The following is a 25,335-nucleotide window of genomic DNA, read 5'->3' as shown; positions in this document are numbered from 1 at the left end:
ATGAAAAGGTCTTCTTCCCCCTCCAGCTTTCTTCACTGCACCACCCACTGCAGTGCATGTTCCCTGAGACTGCCCAGGGAGGCACCTACAGCCTCCATGCTGTTTGCCTGAGGCCATCTCCTCCCTACCACTCGTTGCTGGTTCTCTGCTGGTTCTCTGGGTCTCCCATATTTTCTCCTCACAGGGCTTTGCCTTGTCTTCTCATCTCATCCCTTAAGTGTTGGCCTCCTTCCAAAGTGCCCTCTTGTCATTCTGTACCCTCCCCCTAGCCGATTTCACCCACTATGATGGCATTGACTGCCCCTGTGATTTCATCTCCCATATCCAGGCCAGACTTGGCTCCACCTCTCTCCAGGCATCTACCAGGAACCTGGATGCCATGGTCTCAAACCGCAGCCATCCCAGACTGAACTCACTATCTGCCCACTCCCTCATCCCAGACCCCTGCCTGCCTTTCCTCTGCATCTTACAACTAAGGTGGGGCAAACACAGTACCCTTATCAACAGAGACCCTAACAGTCAGTACAACCTTCTCTCTCTTCTCACCCAAATCCTTTCATCCTTCTCTTCCCAGAGTCTCCTCAACCCATTCATTTCCATTCCCACAACCCTTCCTTGAATTTTCAGACCTAGTAGCGCCACCTAATTTCATCTCTCTCAACCCATTCTCCTGTTTCCACAGATATTTCCAAAATGTGTGCCTGATCATTCTCAGTGTCTTGTGTACAATCTTCCCAGCTTTTCTTCCACTAGACTCTAAGAGCAGTATTCTCAAAGTGCTTGCCATAGACAGCATTGCCTGGAGCTTGTCAGAAATGCAGATTCTCACCGCACCCCCAGCCTATGGAATTGGAGACTCTGAGGGTGGGGTCCAGCAATTTGCATTTAACAAGCCCTCCAGGTGATTGGAGGCACTGGCGGAGTTTGAGGACTAGTGCTCTGAAGCCATTCTGGATCCTGATGTGTCACCAAACACACCCTGCTGCTTCTTGCCAGCTCTGTGCAAGTTCTCTCCCCACCCTCCCGTTCATCTTTCTGGACGAAGCTTTTCCGTAGGAGGCTTCTCTCACCTTCTTTCTTCCCCACCTGAGTGCCATCTTTTGAGTCTAGGACCCTTTTGAGCTGGCGTGCTTGTTAGTGTCTTTGTGACACGTGGGTTTTAGTGCTCCTCTTGGGCAGGACTGCCTGTTATGCTCTCCATGTTCGCAGAGCCTTCATGGTGCCTGGGACCCAGCAGTGTCAGTCAAGTTGGTACTGTGAATAGGTTTATACTTATTCATGTATTTGTCAACCTGTTATTGAGTCCTAAGGCGTGTGACTGACAAAGTTCAGGGAATAATTCCTGGTTCTAATTATCCAGCTAACTTTGAAAGATTTTGAGCTAAACAAATTGTTTATCAACAAAGTGGTTATTTGAAGAGCAGTACAAGTGTAGTAGTAACATTACAAGAACTACTGTGACTCCATCCTAGAATTTCTTGCAAACCTGAGATGCCTCTTGGACAGGGTCTTTCCTTGTCTCCTACTTCTTCATTTCTTTCAGTTTTCCTTAACACGATAATGTAGAACTGAAGTAAATTTTGGTGGTGTTTTTCTGCACTGAAGAAGGGCACTATGTCTGGCTCAGTCCTGAGTTTGGGAATGTGGCCCTTTAATGAATTTTTTTTATTTTTTTTATTTTTTTTTTACCTCCCGAGGACCACTGGTTTTGGATAGGAAAACAGACATTCTTTGGGAACAGAGATTTGTCTTAAAGCTCGAGTACATGAGCATTCTCTTACTCCTAAGATTCACATTATTGTGTGTGTTTTTTCTTTTGTAGATTTATTACATTAGCACTTAATTACTCTTCATGACAGTATTAAATTTCATGGGTGATTTACAGTTTTAATAGAGACTTGTATGATTTATTATAGTTGGCATTGAGGTTTACAAACTTCTTAAAAGCCATGAGTACTAGAAATGCTTACTCTGACCCTGTCCAGCACAACCACAAATGGGTGAAACCCCCAAATTCAAGTATAGTAGGGATGCCTGTACTGCCCAGACCTATTTTTTTTTTTTATATGCCTGTTGTAATATATGTGTGGGGCAGTACTGGTAGGTACATATGTGTTCTTAGTGGATCCCATTTGTTTTTAAAATATGAACCCAAAATGGTTTCCTGTGTTCTGGGTTAAATGTGACATAAGGTCCTGAGATACATTAGCATGGAAGAAACTGGTGACAGGTATAAGGGCTCTGTCTCCATCTTCAAAGGGGTTCTGGGGCCAAGGCCTGGCAGCTTTAGGCTGGAGCAGGCAGGATTTGCCCGCTCTTCTACAGATGACGTCAGGCTTTAGTGGTCCACTGACATATGCCTTCCCAGGGTCTCTCCCTGATGGTAGAGAAGCACTCACTCTAACGTACTCATGATCCATCCCTCAGCATTTTCAGTGCACCCCAGGTCTTTGCTGGGAAAGCGTTGACTTCCGCTCCTGAGTTGGAATCCTGAGAACACACCACAGGCTTTGCACTCCTGTACTGGTCCCTTTTCTGTGCATCTGCTTGCTGCCCCAGCCTATGTAGTTGCAGCTGTTGCTAAAATGAATATCATTTCAATGAAATGTTACTTTGTTATTTTACACCGGGGGTTGCTGCTCACTTTGGTGTTTTCCCAGATGACTTTATTGTCTTGCATTTCTAGAAAAATCGTGTGCCCTCCCAGCTCTGCCTTTTCCAGAGTGGCCCTGTAGATAATCCTCTGGGGCCCTCAGCCTCCTGGCAGATAATCTCTTTGGGGTTATCAGTTAATTACCAGTGAATGTGTGAAGTATTCCTGAGAAGGCTTTTGAAGTGATTTCCTAGAGCTGCTGCCTGGGTTTGAGCACCAGCCCCCGTTTCCCGGGCCGAGGGTTTTGAAGCCCAGCTTGGTTTCCCTCAAGTGCTGGTATTCTCTTGCTAAATTGTTTGCCTTTCTAATGAAGTGAACTGTTTGTTTGACTCCGAGGAGGAAGGTATTTAACCCAGCACTAAAGTAAACCTTGGAGACATTCAAACAAGCCAGGCAGATCTGCTTTGTGAAGGGAAGGAAAACAGTTTTGGCCTCCTCACCTCCGGGAAGAGTCGTTAAGGAACTGTTTAAATAATAAACTGAGCCCAGTGAGCGGATATTGCCCGGCCAGTCGGGGGCTTTTGTGCTAGTAGGGCAAGCCTGGGAATTCCTCTGTCAGGCCACAGGGGAGGAGAGCTGCTCAAGTCTTGCAGTTAGTAATTGTGATTTATTTATGTGTGGAGGGACTTCTGCTTCATTCAGTCTTGATTAAAACAAGCCAATTAGCCCTCAGGATGGCTGGCGCATGGCAGGGCAATTTTGTTAGCAAAGGCGAAGGCAAGCAAGGGGCTATCAGAGTGGGGTCCAGCTTCTGACCTCCCTGGCCAAGCTCACTGCAGACTTGCTATCTGGGAGAAGTGTTGGAGGTGCTGGGGTGACTGGACCAGTGGATGTACAGCTGAGGTGGAGGAAAGGCCAGCCCTCTTCCTGACTCAGGACCTCAGGGTGAAGTTGCAATGTGAATAACCAGGTGGTGATAACTGGGTAGATGGATGACAGTACAGTGCCTCTTAGCTACTTGTAACTTTGGTTATTGGGAAGAGTGAAATAGTGGGAATACCTGTGAACGCAAGACAGGCCACGTAATTCGTGGGACCTAGTGCAAAAAGAAAATTCAGAGCTCTTGCTTAAAAATCATTAAGAATTTCAAGATGGCCACAGCAGAGTATTAAAACAAACATAGGGCTTTCTGAATTTGGGGCCTGGTATCATGGCCAAGAAGCTGGTCTTCTAGGGTTCTATAGGCAGGCTGATCTGGACCTGAGGTCAAGCTTTGTCACTTCCTACGCAAATGTCTAACTTTTTGTTTTCTTTGATCCCTGTTTTCTCATTTGCGAAATAGGGATAGTAGTACCTACTTCATTGAGCTTTCACTTAGTTTTATTTAGTGTAAATAAAATATGAAATATTTAGAGTACTCCTTGCCACATAGCGAGTGCTCAATGAGTGATAGCTATTTATTATTTGCATGTATCTGTGGCTGTCATTTTTTCCCTCCCCTGAAGGTTGAACTGACAACAGTGTATGGCTAATCTGGAATTCAGAGGACAGAATTTTGCCACAGAATTTACTTAGAAACAAGGGTATGGAGAACCCTACGAGGGCCTCATCATCATTGAAGGGTTGAATGCGAGGGAAAAACATGGATTGAGCTGTCAGATTACGCAGGAAGCCAAAGATACTCAGGTAAAGATGTTGACTGTTGTCGATGTAAGGAACATTCAAACCTGTAGAGAATTTTTATGAATTTATTTGAGCCAAACTGACAACATATACCGGGGAGCAAGATCTCAAATGCTCCGGAGAATGGCAGTTTTACAGCTTATTTTATACATTAAAATCAAAGGAGAAGACATAAGGAAGCTACATGAAATCCATTGGTGGTAGATTAAGGAGGTGAGAGAAAGCATAGTGGGGAAATCTCTAGAATTGAATAAAAGGCAAAATGGAGAATCACGCTCTTTGGTGGGTGAAGGGTTGTTAATAATTAATGTTTACAGTACCTAGAGATGGTATGTATGGAACAAGATAACAATGAGGGGTTCTGTGGTCTTGTGTTTTGGTGCTGGTGGTTGTGCCTTCGAGGAGTAGGAAAAGAAAATTATTCTTTTACATTTCAATAATTGGTTATCCTCGATGCGTAAGACCATTGGACAGAGATCACCTAAGTTAAAGATTGACATTTGCTAAGAAAGTTATGTAATCCTGGGATGTGAGTACTGGCCATGACCGGTCCAGTTGGGAATTTGTGATCAGACCATCCTGTGTGGTTACTTTTGATTGAGCTTGCCAGGCCTGCCATGTGGTCTTCCTGAGCTTGTCAGTCTTATTGCATAGCCCCTTTTTTTGTTCACATTATTGATGTTAACTTGGGCATGGGTATTGAAGGAGAAGCACTTAGAATTATCAATAACTCCTTAAACTACCTTTACCTATGTCACTTGGCCCTTTGGTCTTATTGGCCTTAAAAAAAATTTATATTGTAGTTGTTATTGACATTTGTTTCTCTGTAAATCTACAAAATATGGTTTAAAATGAAAAGCATTTTCAGCTGCATGGATGATGGAGAGCAGATGATTGCTGTGAGAAGGGAACACCCAGTGGGTATTGCCTTATAAGGGCTGCAACATGCATCATTCAGTGTGCTAAGTGTTTGGCTGTCTGACTGCAGAGAAGGTGTAACTGAGAAGGTGTAATTGGGAAGGGTGAATTTTCTAAGGTTTCATGCTGAGTTATAAATTTTGTGCAAATACTACTTTTTGTCTCGAAGATTACCAGTAGATTACCATCAATTTTATCTTTGGTGTGGTATCAGTTATTAAACCGATGCTTTGCTTTAAATACACTAAGGTCTCATATTATCACTCTTTGAGTCTTCATTAACACAAACAGCAAAGTGTGAGAAGCAGCCTTGCTCCCCAGAAATGTGTCTGGACTTCATTCTCTGACAAGTGGAAGCTCACTGACAAAGTGTAGGATAGGGTAAGAGTGTGTCCAGTGTCACCAAAGAAGATACGTATCCAGATATTGAGGATACCTGGTGTGTAGTCGCCAGGTCTGTGGGTGGACCCAGGTGGACTAGGTACAGATATGGACTCCAGAAATAGACTATGTTCTCTGTCCTCAGGGGCCTGTGAGAGCAAAGGGAAATCGTTGAGTTTAGACACCCACCGAGTATAGTTTGTAAAGACTGGGTCCCATGCAGTTGGTCACTTTGGGGAGAGGGAGGAGAGGACCCAGACGGTAATCACATTGAGATCAGGTAGAGCCTGGGCCTTTTTAGACAAGCTGAAGAGCTACTGAGTGCTAATGGAAGGTCTTGGGAAGAACTAGCCATTTAGGTCATCCTCTCAGGCAGCTTATTTGTCAAGGATCACTGTAGAAGTTGCAGGTAGGATGGAAGCAGACAGGGTATGGGCATTCCAGGTGGCAGTACAGGAGTGGGCAGGAGAGCTTGCACTTCAGACTTCAGGGCAGCACAGGTAGCAGACCAGAAGCCCCTGCACAGTAAAAGCAGTCTAGGGACTGTTGGCCTCTCCAGGAACAAGTGTTCCCAGCAGTACCCAGATGAATAGACTAGGTTTTTTGCCACCCTCTAATCATTTCTCCCAGTCCTGAAGGAGAATGCTGGCAATTTGAATTCTTCTTGAATATTTCTGAGCAGTTTAGCTTATCTGGGCTGTAAGAAACATGGACAGGAAGAGGAAACTAGTGGTCTTGATCCTCTGCAGGCAGAGTGGGTTGTTGTGCCAGAAGCTTGGGGACCCAGAGCGAGGTGCCTCTTGCCTGCAGTATAGTTCAAACATCCAAGGGCATTATGGTGAGAGCAGGTGCTCTAAGGCAGGGGTCGCCAATTTCTGATCTGCGACTGGTCTGTGGCCTGTTAGGAACTGGGACACACAGCAGGAGGTGAGCGGTGGGCCAGTGAACAAAGCACCGTCTGTATTTGCAGCTGCTCCTCAGAGCTAGCATCGTCGCCTCAACTCCACCTCGGATTATCAGATATTATTAGATTCTCATAGGAGCATTGGTCCCTGGTGCCAAAAAGGTTGGGGACCACTGCTCTAAGGGACAGCAGATAAGAGATAATCTGAAATTTATTCAGCGTTGCAAAAGGAATTAGGCTAAGAATCAGGATACGAAGTCAGATGAGATAGTGGCAAAGGGAAGGATAGCCAATAAGAGATGAAGTCACAAGTGTGAACTTTGAAGAGTGGAACTTAGGGTAGTTCCGGACCAACATATGGGCAGCTGTGGGGATTTTTATCTGCACACCAAGAGGAACACACATGGGACAGCAGCAGGAGTGGACAAAAAGCTTGAGAAGGAATTCCCTTCTGTCACTCTTACGGCTTGGGGACTGTGCATGGACGGCAAGGGATGAAGGTGGTCAGGTAAGTCAGATGACGCTGATTGTCAGAGGGCTGATGACAGTGAGCACAGCCAGATGGGCCCATATTTCAGTATGGGTGGAGAGAGTAGAGTATTCAGTTGGATGTTATGACAAACTTAAATAAGTTTTCATTTTTTCCCTTTGAATTTCATTCTTTCTGGGTCCATGCTGTCAGTATAATAATTTGATAAACTCAGCTTTATTAATGGACCAGAAGACGGCTCTGGCAATAAGAGTTTCCCCAGTTTGGTCATCTCAATCATTAATTGTGGGGATGCCATAGGTGCACATATGCAACTGGTCATTAGAGCACTGTTCTTAAATTGAAATTTTGTTTTCCTCAAATGGTGCCATTTAATAGATACTCACATAGCCTATGTCTTTGAGGGCTTGTGTAAAGTGTGTGTCTAGTGGCTAATGTAGGATTGCAGAGAAAAAAGAAATATAAAAAGAGTGGGGAATGTTTAGGTACTTGCATTCTCATGATACGAGAAATGCGAAGATTATTTTCCCCCTTGGCAAAGGCAGATTTTCTCCTTTCTCTCTAATTTTCTTGCTCATCCTTGCAAGGGAATCACTTAGTGTGCTTTATTATTATTTGACAATCATGGTGAAAGACGTACTTAAAATAAACTCTGCTTAAAAGCTTTGTGTGTTCCTGCTCCGTGATGCTTCATAGACAGTGAGAATTTAGAGTTTAAGGGACAGGAACGGGGAGCCTTTCAATGCTCCCAGTATGCCAGAAGCATGCTGGAATTTCAGTGGATTCCAAAGGCGTAACAATAATAGCATTAAGAACAGGGCAGAGCCTTTGATGTTATTGACTAAAAAAGGGGGAGTGGAAGCGAAGGGGCTTCTGTCATTTCTGTCATGAGCTTTTAAACTTTTGACCTCCAACCTTTTGTGTCAAAGAGCTTTTTCCATATGGGTCTTAGCAGCCTACTTGAGTATCTTGAATTCACTGGAGCATCAACATTGCCTTGGTGAGAAAGAACATTCAGTGTCTTGGAAGAGGCCCCACTTGAGGTGGTTATTGCTGAGGCCCTCCATTGTCTGCCATGTTTTAGGAGTGTCAGGGTGGGATTGGGTGGTGACTTTGCATGCTTACATGAAGTAACTCACCACCCAGCAGGAAGCAGGCAGCCTTGCAGGGCTAGAATATGAACTTCAGAGGTACAATTTGGCTCAAGGTATGCAAGCATCTGCTAGGAGTTGCTCCTGTGCTTGCTCTGAACATGGGAGCACCTGGAAGCCTACACAGGGAGAATTCTGGAGAGAAGGTGGGGCCTGCCTTTGGGGTTCTCTGGTTCTAACTGTTGTTGGAGGCTCATTAGGTAGGTGGAAGTCCTTTAGTGCCTAGGAGGGAGGCTAGCCTGGTCCACTGCTGCCATTGAGTGGTCTGGTTTTTTTTCTTGTCATTCCTCCCTCCTTTACCTTTCCTATAGGAAACATTGATTGAGTTCCAACTGGGTGTACAGGGATAAGCAAGACTTTTTTGCCCCCATGCCCCAGGTAGTGTGGAAGGGAAAGAAGACAATTCTGATCTGACTGCATGACAGGACAGGGGTTTGTCATCATATTACCTGGCATAGTAGTGGGACATGGTAAGCACTTGTCTTTCATGTGTGTTTATTTGCTTACAGCTCAATACAGATGTTACTCATTTTATGATGGGGGTATGCCCTGATAAACCCATCATAAGTTGAAAATATCGTTAGTCGAAAATTCATTTAATACATTTAACCAAACATTGTAGGCTTAGCTTAGGCAGTTTCTACTGAATGTGTATCACTTTTGCACCATCGTATAATCATAAGTTGAACAATAGTAAGTCAAGTTGAAGACCATCTGTATTTAGCAAACATGGACTTGTGTGAGTAGGAACACAAGGGCCCTCAGAGAACTTAGAGTCTAGTGAGAGAAGAAATAGTGAGGACACAGTGTGGGTGCATATAGAGTTCCAGAGGTTGTCCCTAGTGGTCCCATGTAACTTGAATGATGGAGAAGGGAGGAAGGAGCAAGTATTCCCCCAGGGCCTCAGGGAACCTAGACCCATGTGGTGGCATTTGCAAGACCCTTGAAGACAGAGTCACACTTAGCTAAGAGGAACTTGTTTTTACTGAGGGGACAAGATAAGTTGTAACAATGAATGGCTGCACTGTTCAGACAGAAGAATCCTGGGTGAAGCTAGGTGGTTAGGTACCATGAATGCCATGGTAAAATGGGGTGGACTAGGAAGGCCGTGCTGGGCCACTGCAGGTTTTGGGAGCTGGGAGAGACATGGCTCCGTGTAGGTGTTAGGGTTGTAAGTCTGGAGAATATAGTTTACATAAAAACCTGTACTCTGACAGTGTCAAAGTGAAAAAGACACCGACTCTGGCACCCTCTTCCTACATTTCCTTGGACAAGATCCTTAAACGGCTCCCTTGTCCAGAAGAATGGTCATATTTTTAGTACTTGCCCCCAGGATGGTATGAAGAAATAAATAAGTTTAAAAAGGGTTAGTACAGTGCCTGACATGTATTAAAGTATTCAATGCATTGTACAGTAGTCCTTCCTTCTCCGAGGTTTCAGTTTCCGTGGTTTAGTTACCCACGGTTATAAAATATAAAATGGAAAATTCCTGAAATAAACAATGGTAAGTTTTAAATTACATGCTCTTCTAAGTAGTGTGATGAAATCTCAGGCTGTCAGCCTCCATCTCACTGCGGGGATGTGAGGAAGTGAACCATTCGTTTGCTCCGTGTATCCATGCTGTACATAATAATAAAGTAAGATGTTTTGAGAGAGAGACCATATTTACATAGCATTTATTATAATGTTATAACTGTCCTATTATTAGTTGTTGTTATTAATCTCTTACTGTTAGTAACTTAATGTTATTATTGGTTTGTATGTATAGGAAAAAAACAGTATACTGTGTACATAGGGTTTGGTATTGGATTTCACGTAGCCGCTGGGAGTCTTGGAATGTATCCCCAGAGGATAAGGGGAACTACTATGTCTATACTCATGATTTTAAAAAGAAATTATTATTAATTACTATTAATGGGGCAAACCTTGGAAAACCTTTAGTTGTTTGTTGATTGACAGGAACTAGAAATGGGTTGCATGGTAGAGATGGAAGGGGGAGAGAGTCAATAACCTGCTCTTCAGCATCTTCTCTGTTGGTTTAAAGTAGAATGAATATGGGCCTCATTCTTGTTTCTTATTGGCTACAAAGATATGCCAACCAGTACGCTCTTAAGGTTACTGCTAGTTTTCCAGTGCCTTCAAAGTATTTTCCTGGGTGGACTTGAATGAGTGGTTTTCTGATTAGTGGCAGCATTCTTTGCTGAGGAACTCTGAGGTGAATTCACCTGATGCTCTGACTCTCAGCCCAGTCAGTCTCCATCCAGGCGGCCCGAGTTTTCAAACTGAGAGACTCTCCCTGTGGTGGTGCCTGGAATACTACCCTCTGATAAAGTTTGCGCTGGGAGTGCCATCTCCTGGGTGCTCTGGTAGTGGAACCAACTTGCAGCACAAGGCCTTGTTTATGCAACTTTGGGTAAATCATTTAGCTTTTCTGAGCAGATAATGAAACTTTCCCTTGATAGTTCTCTGGACTGCGTACAGGAAGTAAAGAAAAATAAGACTTAGGGGAATAATAATAAATCTTTGGAAATGATGATTTAAGGGTTATCAAGAGGATCCCATGAGGTAATGTACATGAGTTTTATAAAATGTCAAGCTTTGTATTCCTTTGGTTTCACACTTTAACTACCTGAATCTAATAATTTTGCAACATTGAAAAAGAAGGTATTTCGGATAGCATACAACCTCTAGAGCTCACCTTTGTTGATTAATGAAATGTTTTGTGTACTAACTAAACCAGGCAACTTCTGAGTCCATTGTGTCTCCAAGGCTTCTGTACTTAAATCTGAGATACCAAATGCTTTTTTCTAGAAACATTTCATCTTCTGCTTTTATTTCATCAACTTTAGGAATCCTAATGTATATATTTTTGGAAGTACAAATTTGGTTTTTGAATTGTGCTGTACAAAAATATGGTCATCAATACAAGAATATGTTACTAGTACCAATTTTCAAGCTTACTTATTGTCACTGAAAATACAACGTTAGCATATTTTAAAGGAAATAGACCTGTCACTTTTAAATGTGGTGATTCCTCTTATGTTTTCATGTGATTTCCCTCGGAGTGTTCTGCAGTTTAGGTATAATGGCTATAAACCTTCTCTTATTTCTCTTTGCTGCCTTTCCCTCTGTTGACTTTTTTCTTTCTTATCCTGGCAGGAAAGCTAGAGACAACAAAAATGTCATGGATGCATATATTTGGGATCATAAGCAAGATACATTCCAGAGACTGTGGATGGAAGGATTTCATGGTCGGCCAGTAGGTAGATGTGGTCTACTTCTGCCACTGGGAATGCAATGGATGTGAGTTTTAGCTGAGAAAATGCAGAGACTTCTGGTAAAAGAAGTTAGAAGGGACCAGAAAGCGGAGCCATCAATTTTTTGTTCACAATCCAGGACACATTTGAGGTGGTAAAGACAGAAATTTGTTTCGTCAATTCACTTGCAGAGGGCTATTTGTCATTTTCTTGTGGAAATACATAATTATGTTTGTTAAGGAGCGTGGCATGGATGAAGTATGGTATGATCAGACTATAATGCTAGGTAGCATTTAGGTCTGAAATATTAATTAAATGAATTGAATATGCCTACATGCTTGCACAGAAGAAATAATAGCAAGATGACTATTTGAGTAGTAGGGCACGCCCATGAGAATATTTATACAGTGGGAGTCAGGAACGTTGGGCAGTAGGAAAAATCTGTTGGGTTTTAGAAATAGCATAGTTTTTGTTGTTAATTAGCTTTCTGTGTAACTTTGTATATGTTTTCCTTGAGCTATAAGGAAACTAAAACTTGAGAATGTTAAGTGATTATTGTCATTATTTGCTAAATTCATAGTCAATTTCAACTATTATTGTTCTTATCTTAGAATTTATTGAGGACATGTTTTGCTAAAATCGTATACCTTTTCTGAATAATTACTAGTATGGCTACTTCTAGTATAAAGATATTTTTAAGTCACATAAATTGGCATGTAAATATCTTACATGTATAGTGTTATCACTCAGAAACTACACATTCATAAAAAAAATTGTGTGTGGTTTTTCTGAAATGTAAAAATTTTAGAAAATCACTTTATTGTGGTATACTAGGACAGGGTTTGTCAAACTGTTTTCTGTAAAGGGCCAGATAGTAAATATGGTAGGTTCTGTGGGCCACGTGTTCTGTTGCAACTAGCCATCTCTACTAGTGTAGTGTGAAAGTAGCCAGGGGCAACATGCGAACAAAAGAGCGTACCTGTGTTCCAACAAAATTTATCTGCAAAAGCCAACAGTAGTTTGCAGTTCTCTCCTATAACATATGCCCTCTGAGTTAAGGTTCCTGCCATGGTATAAAGTGACAAAATAATAGATTTTTTTCTTTATACAAGGTGTCTATAAGATTTCTAGAACACACCAGAACTACATTTTCTTAGTTCCTGCACCATATTACACAAGGTCTTATAAACAAAATGATCCACACAAATGACTCTGGAGTCAGTTCCAGCTCCACACAACATACCTGTAAGACCAGAAGGAAATTTCCTGATGCTCCGTGAGGTGGTTCATGGTGTGATTCCACTGTGATGCCCAACAAATCCATAGCTGGTCCCTGTGAGGTGCCAGTCCTCAGATTCTGCTCATGGAAGATCAGGAGGGCCACAGACTGACTGCTTTGTTGCTGTACACACTTCTGGTCAGGTACCCATAGGGTATCCTCAGAGGGGCTAGATCAGCTTCTATCTAGTGCCACGTTGTCTAAAGGCATATTCCTTTCTGTGGGCAGGATGTCTGAGTAAAGGAGACAGTCTGGGTATTGGAGTCAGTCCACATTGTAATATCTTCCTTAGTCCAAATGAACCCTGGAAAAAGTCTTGCATGTGCCAAGGTGATGACTGCAGATAGCTAAGGCTGGAAGAGGCCCAGGCTACCTCTCCACCCTCTCATTGGAGTGGTGACAGTCTCTCTCTAACCCCTTCTCTGCCACTTGAGACCTCTCATTTGATAGATGCTGGATAATTATTTGGGTTTTAAAATAGTTGATGTTGCCCGCATGGGGTTTTCACAGTATTTTTAGTGATGACAGAGAAGTGAATGAATTCAAGGGGACTGGACTTTCTTACAGGCAGAGCTGACCCTAATGACAGAAAAAATAATATTGAGTTCTGTTCTAGATTAAATTCCAAAGTCAGTGTATAGACAGTTTCAGTATTTGAATAAGCCCGGAGAACTGTGCTAGGCAGTTTTCTCTTGTCGGTTCTCCTATGCTCTTTCCTGAACACTTTTAGGCCACTCTGGTATCATTTGGTGAATGATTCCTTCAGGGAACTAACTTAGCTTACTTTGATCTCTTTTTTTTAATCTACAATTTTTGGTATGTAAGTTTCAAACCTTAAAGACAGCTTTCCAGAATGGCTCCAAGAGATCTTTTAGCCTGAAGAACTAAAACTATTTCTTGAGAGAATGATGCAGCTGAAGATAAATCTCTCAAGTGTCTTTCTCTGGCTATAGGTTTTATGATCAACCCAGGCTATTTTGAAGAGACCTAAAAATCAATGCCTCTCATTCCTAATGAGACCCTTAATGCACAGCATGATGACAGCTAGCATGAAATCGAATACTGATAACTGTACGCGGCACAAATATTTTTACTATGCATTTCAATTTAAACATGTGTCAAACCAATTATGTATTTATGGCATTTAGACTATTCTGCTCAAGCCTCAAATAATAAGCACTCTTCAAATTTCAGTTTAGTATAGAGGAATTTGGTCCAATATTCAAACCCCTTGCTAGTCTATAATAAATCATCTTTGCAACCATAAGCATGTACAGTTGACTGGTTACCACTGCTCCATAGACTCACCCCACCTGGTAGAATTTTAATTCCCTCAGTAAAATTGATTTCACCTGTTCTGCACATTATTCTCCCTGTCTTCCATTTAGCCCGTTAGTTTGCTGACAGTAGAGTACACAGCACTTAGCAGCTGGTTTGTGAAACCATCAGTCAGGAAATTGTATGATAAATAGGAGGTAGCCAGGTTTAGTGGCACTTCCTTCTGCTTCAGCAGTTTTCGCCTGAGTTTGGAAAAGTCATCATGTGGTGTTTTGTCAAGGGCCAGAACAGGAGATGGCTGCGGTGCGGTGACTTATTACACATACACTTGAGTTATGATGCTCCACAGCTGTGCTGCTCATGTGTAAATAATAAACCATGAGGTGGATAATTATGGTGGCTGCTGGCAACACGGGCCTGTTCTTGTCATCTGGGCTTTCTTGGACAGCTTCTTGGGCCTGAGATGGAATATGTGGCTGATCTTCCACATAGAAATGACAAGCCAAGTTGCAAGGGAAGCATTCAACGTTTGAAGATTAGGGTTTTTTTCTTTTCTTTTTTTTTGAGAAATGTATGAGAATGTCATGTGATGCCACATATATTAAAGGACATGCCCTTTCTGCTTTTTACTTTTTGTTTACATTGTTAAGCTATGGTCAAGCATGTCTCTAATTATAAGAGGTATTCCATTGCATATTCTCAGAAAATTGTTTAAGAGGCATGATTTCCACTGATAATTGACACAAGTTATAATTGTTTGCATAGACAATCAATGCAGGAGAAGTTATTTTAAACTAAATCAAGAAGGAAACAAATAGAAATAGTAAAATATTTAAACTAAAACCAGATGTCTTTGGTCAAATCAGATCATATCCATAATTTTTTGTTCTTTATTTAACCTAATTTTGGAATGCAGAATTCATAAATTCTGTGGGACATAAATAAACCCTGTGCAAATGGTGTTACAAGCTGCATCACAGACTTTCAGTCAGAATTAACTTTTAAAATCACAAAACACACTCAACAGTGAAAAATAACTATACTAATTTTCACATTTTTCTTTCAAATATTTTTGCAATGCTTGGTCATTTTCTCATTCGTTATGAGAGAGAAATTGAGGGAGGGAGGGAGGAGGAGAGAGAGAGATGGGGAATTAAAACCCTATTTGATGTCTTAAAAATGAGATGACGATACCTTTTTTAATGTACATGATAGTGTTGTAGGTTTTCCTTCAGAAAGAGAGTTTTTTAATACTTGGGCACACTCCTTTGATTTTATAGGATTAACTGGTTGGTCTTTACCCCTGTATACATAATCACTGCAACTTTATTATAAATATTCATATAAAATATAATGACTGTTAGTTCCTGAATCTGTGAGGCATGTATTGAATGTGGAATGAATTCACACATTTTGAGCCCTGTGTGTTTGAAAATTGTGAATTTGTACTTCATCATAATTCATAGGTGTACCCACATAGAGAAAATCAGATACAATTAACACCTATTTATCTGGTGTAGAGAATTTAATCATGTAGAACACAGCCAAGAGCCAAGAGGTAAAGAAGTAAAAATATCTTCCAACTCTGACATAGTTGTCACAACTTGTCTCAAAACAGCTATATAAAATAGTGTGTAAGAGAAGCCTTTAGGTGGGTCAGACTTTATGAATGCTTAATTTATACACAGTTCTAGTAGGTTTATTTTCCGATTTCCAAGAGCAGAGGACATGTGTTAGGTTTGAAGTTTGCTAGAGGCAAGCATGTTTGCATCAGTAGTGACTGCTGAAAGGAAAGGAAGGGAAAGAAGAGTCATCTCTGATGGCTTCACCTGACCCCCGACTTGAAACTGATTCATTTGGGCCTGTTTCAATTTAAAATCAGGAATCAGTCACTGAGTATGTGTCGAACTTTCAAACTAGTGAAAAAGATTACTCCACTTAATTTGATATTATTTTAATAAGGATGAATAATTTTTATCAAATGATTAAATAAATTAGGATATTTTGACTCTGCAGGATCACTGAGTTATGTGGAGCACTGAATTTCACAACAGTGCTGGATAAACTTTCAAACCCAGCGCGCCAGCCATCCAGATTTCTGTTAAACACCCAGCTGTTACATACTTTAATATTAAATACTAAGTGGTGCACTCAAAATGTAATTGATTTTTTGTATAGACTTTATAAAATGTATAAAGTGGGATAAATGATCAGGTAGTCAATATTGCCCTCACTTGTTGAATATTAGCATTATTGTCATACAATGATAAGACCATACCAAGATGGTTCTTTTCTTCCCTCTGAAGAACCTTCTCCCCCCTTTATTTTAAAACAAGCACAAAATACCGTGAGTAATAGACATTTTCAGTACAATAGTCTCCTTCCAGTCATGGAAGTTTTTTAGGTTCTAATTCTTGTGAAATCGCAGCTTTGAGTACTTCCTTGGTTCTATTAATAGTTTTTCATTCATATTTTATTTTTTCCTCATAACCATACTATTAGATTTTTGAAGGATGAAGTTCAAAATAAGGGAAGTAAAATAAAATTTAAATTAAAGAAGTTTGTTGGGGGGAAAAATGGCGTAGATGATAGAGGCTCTGTTCATCTCTCTGGTGACCAAATCAAGGTTGTGATGGAAACAAGGAGCAAACAGCAAAGAAAAATCACCTGGGATCTAGATGAACAAGCTATACAACTAGGGAGAAATCCAAGAAATCACCCTGCAACAGCAGAAGGTAGGACGGGGCGAGGACGTGAGGCTGCCCCGCCCGAACGGCTGAGATGGAGGCTGTGATAGTGGCAGAAGCCTCTTAAAGGGGCCACGTCCACGAGCAGACTTTCGCAGTGATGGACCTGGTTGCTCTGAGCACCAGTGCTGGTTCAGCTACGCGCACAGGGCACCAGGGACTTATATGGGGACTTATATAATGAGTTGTTGGAGTGAGGGCCGAGGCAAGACTCACTCTGTATAGAGTGCTGGCAGTATCCATTGTTCTCTTGTTGAGCCCTTCCCACTCCCAGCCCACGGATACAGCACCATCATAGCAGAGACATCATCAGACATAGATAACAGAGGTCACTCTGCCCAGAGGATTCCCTGAAACTTCACTTCTCCCAACTCGCGGCCCCACCCAAGCCACATCCAGGTATATCCTTAGTGAGTGAGGTGCTCCTTACAGAGCAGCACCTAGACTCACACTGGAGGCAGCCGGCCTCGGTTTCTGGTGTGTCTTTTCAAGGCAACTATAAGCACAGCATCTGTGGATTGCTTGCTGAATCTTAACAGGTGGCCCCAGAGGGCACAGGCTGGGGCTAAACTTGGCCAGCAGCTGAACCTCTCTCAGGACTGTGCCACTGGACACCTACCACACAAATCCACACTAGTAAGACCAGGAGACTTAGGAGCTTTGCTTAGTACATAGAAACAGATATGGAAAAGCAGCCAAAATGGAAAGACGAAGCAGAAACAATGTGAGAGAACAGAACAGGGATCTAGGAATAATGGAGTCAAGCAATCTAACAGATGCAGAGTTCAAAACACTGGTTATAAGGTTGCTCAATGAATTTAGGGGAAGAGTAGATGAACTCAGTGAGAACTTTAAAAAGAAAAAAACATAAAATGGAAATTATAAAAGGGAACCAGTCAGAAATGAAGAACTCATTATCTGAGATGAGAAGTATTTTAAGTGGAATAAACAAAGGAATAAACAAAGTGAACTAAGAAGAGGATCAAATAACCTATATAGAGCCAAAGACACTCACTCAATAAGAATGGCAAGAAAAAAGAAGCCAAGACTATAATAATAATTTAAGGAGCCTATGGGACACTATTAAAGGTAAACATATCCATGTCATAGGATTAACTGAAGAGGGAAAGAAGATGTTGAAGAGCTGTTTGAAGAAATAATGATGGAAAACTTCGCTAATCTGGTAAAGGAAATAGACATACAACCCCAGGAAGCTCAGAGAGTCCCCGAAACCGGGAACCCAAAGAGGCCCACACCAAGACACATCATGATTAAAATGCCAAAGGTTAAATACGAAGAGAGAATCTTAAAAGCAGCAAGATAAAAGCAGATAGTTACCTACAAGGGAGCACCCATAAGACTGGCAGCTGATTTCTCAAAAGAAACTATCCAGGACAGAAGGGCTTGGCACAAAATATTCGACATGATAAAGACCCAGGATTTACAACCAAGAATCCTTTATCTAGCAAAGCTATCATTTAGAGTTGAAGAACAGATAAAGAGCTTCCCATACAAAAATAAGCTAAAGGAATTTGTCACCACCAAGCCAGTAGTATTACAGAAAAAGTTGGAGGGACTTCTTTAAGAAGAAAAAAAATGTGTCAAAAACAGGAATAAAGAATGGTAATAAATTTATTCCTATCAACAAGTACCTCAAATGGAAAAGAATTAAGTGCTCCAAGCAAAAGATAGGGTGGCTGAATGGATAAGAAAACAAGACCCCTACATGTTCTGCCTACAAGAGACTCACTTCAGATTAAATGACACAGTCTAAAAGGATGGACAAAAATATTGCCTGATTGACCTAGAGGATATTGAGTTGAATGAAATGGATTGGATAGAGAAAGACAAATATTGCATGATTTCACGTACATGTGGAATCTAAAGAACAAATCAACAATAACAAAAGCGGAAATAAACTCAGAGATACAGAGAATATTTTGAGGGCTACTAGATAGGAGGGTGTGGCGGGGGGGATGGCAAAAAAAGGCAAAGGGATTAAGAGGTGCAAATGAATAGTTGCAGAATAGACATGGAGATGTAGAGTGTAGCATGGGGAAGATGCTTAATGTTGTAATTAATTTATAAGGGGAAGAGGAGTACTAGATTTAGTGGTGTGATCTCTGAGTTATGTGGATCTCTGATCACTGCTATACAACTGAAACTGGTATATTGTATGCCAACTATAATTGAAAAAAAAAACCTCACTGAATTGTACAATGTAAATACAAGCAATTAATTGTCTATTATATTTCAATAAAGCCAAAATACTAAAGAAAAAGAAGTTTGTTATGTTTATATTTTAAAAGATGCTTGTTGAAGAAGACTTAGAAAAAAGAGAAATGTTTAGGGAGGAAAATGAAAACCATCGGAATTCACCACACATACATACTAGTCTTCCACTGTGACTTAGGGAATTTCTTGGGTAGGGGGTACCAGTTCTACCCTTGTCTCCCCCTCCCCCACCCCAACTCCCTTGGAAGGATTCTGTGTCACTTTTTCCAGCCATCTCTCAGAACCTGTTCTCAGTGCCTCATTTGGAAATTGCCTTTACCTTCTGCTACCCTCAGGTCTAGGCAAATCTTCAGACTTGTAGAAATGGCTCAAAGCCCTTTGGAAGCGCGTTAGTGTACACATCAATTCCTGGGAGTGTTGTCAGTTCAAGGGCGATAGCACGATGGCTACATGCAGGCTCAGACGTTTGTGGAAGGTACTACCGGAGAACAAGTTCAGCATGTTTGCTGTAATAACAGGCTCATAGCTGTGGAGGCACACCTCCAGGTTTTGAACTCCTTTATTTTGCTTTTTGAAACTTGGGAAAAACTTTAGTGCCTGTTACAAAATATCACCTGTGCTTCTGAAGATAAAACGTAGTGAAACTGTCTTCAGTTTTTGCAGTGAATCGCTTATTTTTTTTTTTTGAAGTTTTTTTTTTTCCAGATTTGTCAGAGACAATCAGCATAAGCTACTACGAATAAGTGGGGGAGTGGGTAGAGAAGTTATTTTAAGTGTGTACACAGGAACCCAGGAAACGGTGAACACCAGCCTTAGCATAACAGAAGGAGAGGCTGGTCTGGGGCCAAGGTGAATGTTAGGGCTGCAGGGCAAGAACCTCCTAGTTTGCTCCCAACCTCCGTCTGTCAGTCTGATGGAGGTAAGCTCCTCTCTTGCAGCCAGGCTACATAGCACTTCTCCGCCAACCTATAGATTTGCTGTTCTTTTGTCGGGACTGTGGAGGCATCACCCAGGCCAAGAAGAAGGGAGAGAATGTGTTGAAAACAAATAAAAAATTGTGTATGTGTGGTATTTGTTGTATGTGGTATGTCTGATGTGTGGTGTGTGGGTGTATGCATGGTGTATGTTGTGGGGGGGGTGGTATGTGTGGAGTGTTTGGTGTGTATGGGGTGTGTGTATATGTGTGGTGTGGGGTATGTGTTTGTGGTATGAGTGTGTGTGTGTGTGTGTGTGTGTATGTATGCCGTGGATACTAACAGTGACTTTCAAAAGCACTCCTTCCCTTAAAAAGCATGAATGTGAGAGAAATGGGACTAGTATTTATTATACCTTGTTCTAAATTTCTCTTAACTGTATAAATGAAAAAAAGATAAGTGTCTTAGACTCTGTTCACCTTGGTTTTGTGGCTCAGCCCTACTCTGGCTGGCCATTTTCCAAGATAGATGCATGTCCTTTCTGGCTTTTCTGTGTGGGTTTTGGTTACATTCTTAGGCTCTGCTTTCTCAGGTACAGGTATTATTGACTCGATTGTACTTCTGTGGTACCTCATGAAGCCTCAAGAGTCCTTCTACAAATTCTTGAAGTAGGTTCAGTGTAAGTCATAAAGACAGTATAGAGGTGTTGTGTCATGAACTGGAATTCTGTTTCAAGCTTTCCTTTTATACAGTTTAGCCTTTCTTTCTTTTTCAGACCCTCCTCACCTTTTTCCTGCATTCCATCCTCCTGTGCCAATCGATGCAAGACATCACGAGGGGCGTTACCATTATGATCCTTCTCCGATTCCTCCATTGCATGTGTAAGTATTAAAACTTTACATCAGAATAAAGCAGAACAAAATACTGGCTTTGACTATCTTGGAGCTTTTTGTTACCAGCACAGCTGTTGGGCATTGAAGATGTGATAGAAGTATAAGGTTTACTTTTGAAATGCATCAAGCCTATCTCCTAGACTCACTGAAGGAAATCCCCAGTGCTCTCTAAAGAATGCCTGTCATACTAGGTAGATGGCAGGTATTTCCTATATATTTTGCTGACGTGTATTCTGTGGGCTATAAATACTGAATTAAAAAGTAGAGGCCTAATGGAAGGTATTTGGTTAAGAATGGGTTTGAAGTTTTTCTTGCTAAAATTTCTGTATGTGAAAGGCTCTCAGGTATCACAATGAATTGTAATGAAATTTCTATGGTATATTTTCATAGCTCCTGTGGTGTGTACACCAACAGTCACTTGATTGATGGGAATGTCACCCAAACAAAATGGCAAATGTGATTGAGCACATGGTTTACACAGAGATAAAAAGAAAGGATAGTGGTGGTAATGATAATATACATTAGAAAAGGAAGAAGAAAATCTTGTGGAAATAAATATTATCTTACTTGGTTTGGGGGAAAATAGTAGACTTGCAAATTAAAAAAAAATTTTGTGGTACTGTCCAGAAAACTGCCATATAATAACTGGAGCTACTCTCTGGAAGGGGCTGCCCCTTACAAATGGCCTTGATATATATATTATACATTTAGTTGTATGTAGTAATCACCCTTCATTCTGAGACAGTAAAGTTAGAAAAGCACAAATAATACTTTGAAGAATAATGCTGGTTATTTAGGTGGTAGATTGCTTCTCCGTGGCTATTAGTTTCAGCTGTGTAATTACATACGTGCCAAGGAAAAATGAAGTTGTTTTAAAACAAGTCCTCCTCTTTGAACAGAATTAATTGATATTAACAACCCTAACTACATGCCTAAGTATACATATAATATTTTACCAACAGTTTTTTGGATCCATCTCCCATTACTAAATTGTAATTTCAGAGTAGATTTGCCTGGAGGTAACTAATAAATCTGTGTTGCAGACTTCTATAAGCATTAAAGGAGAAGTGGGTATTTTATAGAGAAAGGCTACAGAAACTTGTGACATATTTTTTGACTTTTCACTGGAACATGAGTATTTCCAGGATTGTAAAGCTTGCTAATAATACACTCGAATAAAACCAAGAGGCCAATTTAAAGCACCCTATACGGAAGAAGGAAATTCTAAATTCAGGCTGAAACCTGTCATGTAATTCAGCCCATTATACAGAGGTTTTGCATGGCTGATTCTTCCAGACTCCATAGTATCTGCAGTGATGTAGTAATTTAAATTAGATTTCTCTGTGGAATTCCAGAATTCTTCACTCGTTCAAAATCATGTTATAGAGAAATATCAAAAAAATTAATTTATGTGATAGAATGAACTAGTTCCTCTGGGTTCATTATAGTTTGCCTTGAAATTAAATTCAAATATGAATTATCAACAAAAATCTCAAGTCTTGGTTCTTTGCCAGAATAATATAACAACAGTAAGCCCTCGTATAGTCTACACAGTACATCCTATGCCCTGATTGCTATGCCTGTGTGTTACCTCAATTTTGAAAAAACACCACAAGATAATTTAGGTCGACTATGGAGAATCCTGGGAGTAGGGGGTTGCATTTCAGACATGACTATTGAGCTGAGATTTTTACAGATTTTAGTACTTCTGCTTTTTCAGCTGAGCTTTAAGATACTTTACCAGCAGTTGACTAAATTGTCCTCTAGCTGCCCAAATGTGTAATTATCAAAGATTCTTAATGTAAGGCTGATAGATAATACTGAGCCACAAAAGAGAAGCCCTGGAAAGTTCTGAGAGGGAATGTCATCCCTGTGGGCATAGCATGGTTAGTGCAGAGGTCTGTGGCCTCCTGGGATTGATTACTAGTCCTAGCAGAGTTATGGGTGGAGGCATTGAGTTGATGAAGTAGGCTTTGGGAAGCTATTGCAGCCACACCTCTGTGCCTTTATAATATGACATTCTCTCTTCATTGACCACAATGAACTTCCAGTCCTGCATGGCAAACTCCCACTTAAACTCTGTAACCTCAAGAAAACTCTGTAACCTCCAGATCTCACTTTCCCTGGCTGTCACAGAGGCTGTTTCTTACAGTAACTTGTGTAACTTTATTGTTGTGCCTATCCTCTTCCTGGTGATTTATTATTTAGTGGCCAGTGACTCTCTCTGTTACTTTTGCAGCCAGTGCCCAGCAATCAGCCAGGCACTCTGAAAGAGGTGCTCAGGACACACCCAAGTTGTTCACTTTGAGACAGCAGATAAGCAGTCACAGAGCTGGAATCCCATTCTTTCTTTGCACTCACCTGTGCTGGCAACTCTGGTCACTTACTCTTGTATATACTGTTTTCATTCCATGGAAATGAAGTTATCTGCCTTATCTGACTCTTCAAAATGCAGGAAGAGTTCAATGAAATCATATTCACATGAACACTCTTAAAAGCAGGGAGTACTGCTGAAAGTTTGTGTGCCCATAGCTTTGAAAGACCGAAACTCAAAAGGTCAGAGTTTGGAGTAAGGAAAGGTTTATTGATCGAGAAGGTGACAGCTGAGAAGATGGGAAACCTAATGGTGCCTCAAATCCATCTTGCTCACTGGACTAGGTTGAGGGTTTTTAAGGGATTAGGGGGAACAGGTATGCAGCAGTGCTGGTGGGGTAGGTTTTAATTGGAGAACCTTGGAACATGGCCATTTATGGTAAAGGAACATCAACATCAGATCTTCCTGGACAACAGACCTTTGGCTTCTGAAAGAGTTCTGGTGTTCAAGTTCAGGTTATGTCCTTGTCCTTTGATTCCTTATTGGCAGATGGGGCGGGGTGGGAGTGGGGAGAGACTTTGGTTCTGTGAACAGCCGGAGGTCAGAGTTCTCCCTGTGGTGTTTTGACTACATGACCCTGGTTTGGGTCTGTTGTCTCTAAAAAGCAACTCAGTATCTCTTTAAACAGGATAGGACCATTTTGAGCAGATACAGAAACTCTAAACAAATGCTGAGAGTTAGCATTCGAGACAGTTGGGGGCATGACAAATATGAGCTTTCTATTCTGGCCTGGCTCAATCATGAATTCTTAGGTTGCTTTTGTACCTTCTCGGGTGCTATGAGTAGATGGCTATGGTCATTTTAGGAGTGGAGATAATCTAGGCAAATACGACTTGGTTACTGAAATCTTAAAAGCACAACTTTGCTAAGGAGTAGTAAAGCAGTAACCTAGAAAAATAAAATAATTTTATCTAGAACTCAAATTCCAAAATGCTTGCTATGTAATTGTATTACAGAAAATGAGATCAAGATCAATGCTGAGTTTTTAGAACATATTTTTAATTATAAGAAGACAAAATTTGGGAGTATTCTCATTATTTTGTACATATAGTTGTTCTTCTGGTATGAACTTAAAAAATGTATATGCCTCAAATAGGATTTATGTTGACGGAAATGCTCACAGATTTCTGTTTAGAAGGATGGCAGGTACTGTCATAATTATGCTATCATATCCTATCATTAAAGATTCTATTGAAAGAGGTTTATAAATTGCTCCTATTTTTAGATAAACCACCCTATATTAAGGCATCAACGATATAGTGCAGAATTAAATTAAAATCTCATAAAATGAAATATGTACTGTATTAGCTGTTTGACACTTAATTTGCCTCTGAATGAGTCGAGGAAATCACAAATTAACCTGCCTTTGTTTTTCCAACCATGGCTTATTAGGTGTTAGAACAACTGCAATTACAGCCTAATAATAGCCACGAAGCCTTATAAATATGTACGGAAATACGTCAGTTTGTGTTAAAGAACCTTGTTTCAAACAGAATGCCTTTAGCTTACCCTACTTACTCTCACAGTGTTATTCACAATATATGGTTAGGCAGTGTAGATAACAATGTAGAACCTTACATTGTTTTAAATACAGTACTGGCAATAACATTAGAATTTATTAGTATTTTTTTCTTAAATAAAAATGATAAATTTAGATTTGAAACTTAAAAGTGGGACATGGAGTATCATTTCTCCCTGAGTTGTCACAGAAAGATTGTGATATAAAATATTTGATTTCTGCATTACGTTTTCTATTTAATTCAAGCAGTTTGAAAATTAAGAAACACTGGATGTGAAGAACTTTCCCATTTTTCTCAAAGTTATTCTCCACTGAATTTACCAGGATTTATTCTCAATAGATTATCGAAGTGTCTCTCTTGCTCTCTCAAATTATTTGCTTTGACCACAGATTCCATGCTTTATTAAGCCCCGGGGGAAAAAGTACATTGTTTTAGAAAAAAAATATCACTGAGTACATTTTATTATGTTACTGAGAGTATTTGGAGCATTAATGACAGAAACTGAATCTATATTCACATAGTCAAAGCAGTAATTTTATGTGAGTATTTTTACTTCTTGGTCTTCTCTATATTTCATAGCTTGGATTGTTTATACCAGGACTGTTCCTTGCACAACTCCAGGAGGCATTGTATTCTATGGGAATGGATGATACTCTGAATGCTAAAAATTATACTTGTTTTAAAATTTTACTTGGAAATGTAGACAATTGGAATATTA

The 25,335-nt window shown here is 40.6% G+C and overlaps 1 protein-coding gene across 6 annotated transcripts in view; it reads left to right on the top strand.

Moving 5' to 3' along the window:
* The window catches only part of GLI3 (GLI family zinc finger 3), a 282,259-nt gene that overhangs the window by 148,591 nt on the left and 108,333 nt on the right, over positions 1 to 25,335 (top strand). For 4 of the 6 annotated variants that reach the window (XM_023521285.1, XM_023521287.1, XM_023521288.1 and 1 more), the window contains one exon: positions 20,606 to 20,711. In XM_023521285.1, the coding sequence (XP_023377053.1) occupies positions 20,606 to 20,711 (106 nt within the window). Of the gene's footprint in view, positions 1 to 11,279; positions 11,384 to 20,445; positions 20,510 to 20,605; positions 20,712 to 25,335 lie in introns of those variants that run through there. The other 2 variants (XM_023521289.1, XM_023521290.1) reach the window with 2 other exon arrangements.

Source organism: Pteropus vampyrus, unplaced genomic scaffold (assembly GCF_000151845.1).
Source record: "Pteropus vampyrus isolate Shadow unplaced genomic scaffold, Pvam_2.0 Scaffold302, whole genome shotgun sequence".
NCBI lineage: Eukaryota > Metazoa > Chordata > Mammalia > Chiroptera > Pteropodidae > Pteropus > Pteropus vampyrus.
The sequence above is the reverse complement of the archived record's forward strand: the minus strand, read 5'-3'. Positions and strand labels throughout refer to the sequence as shown.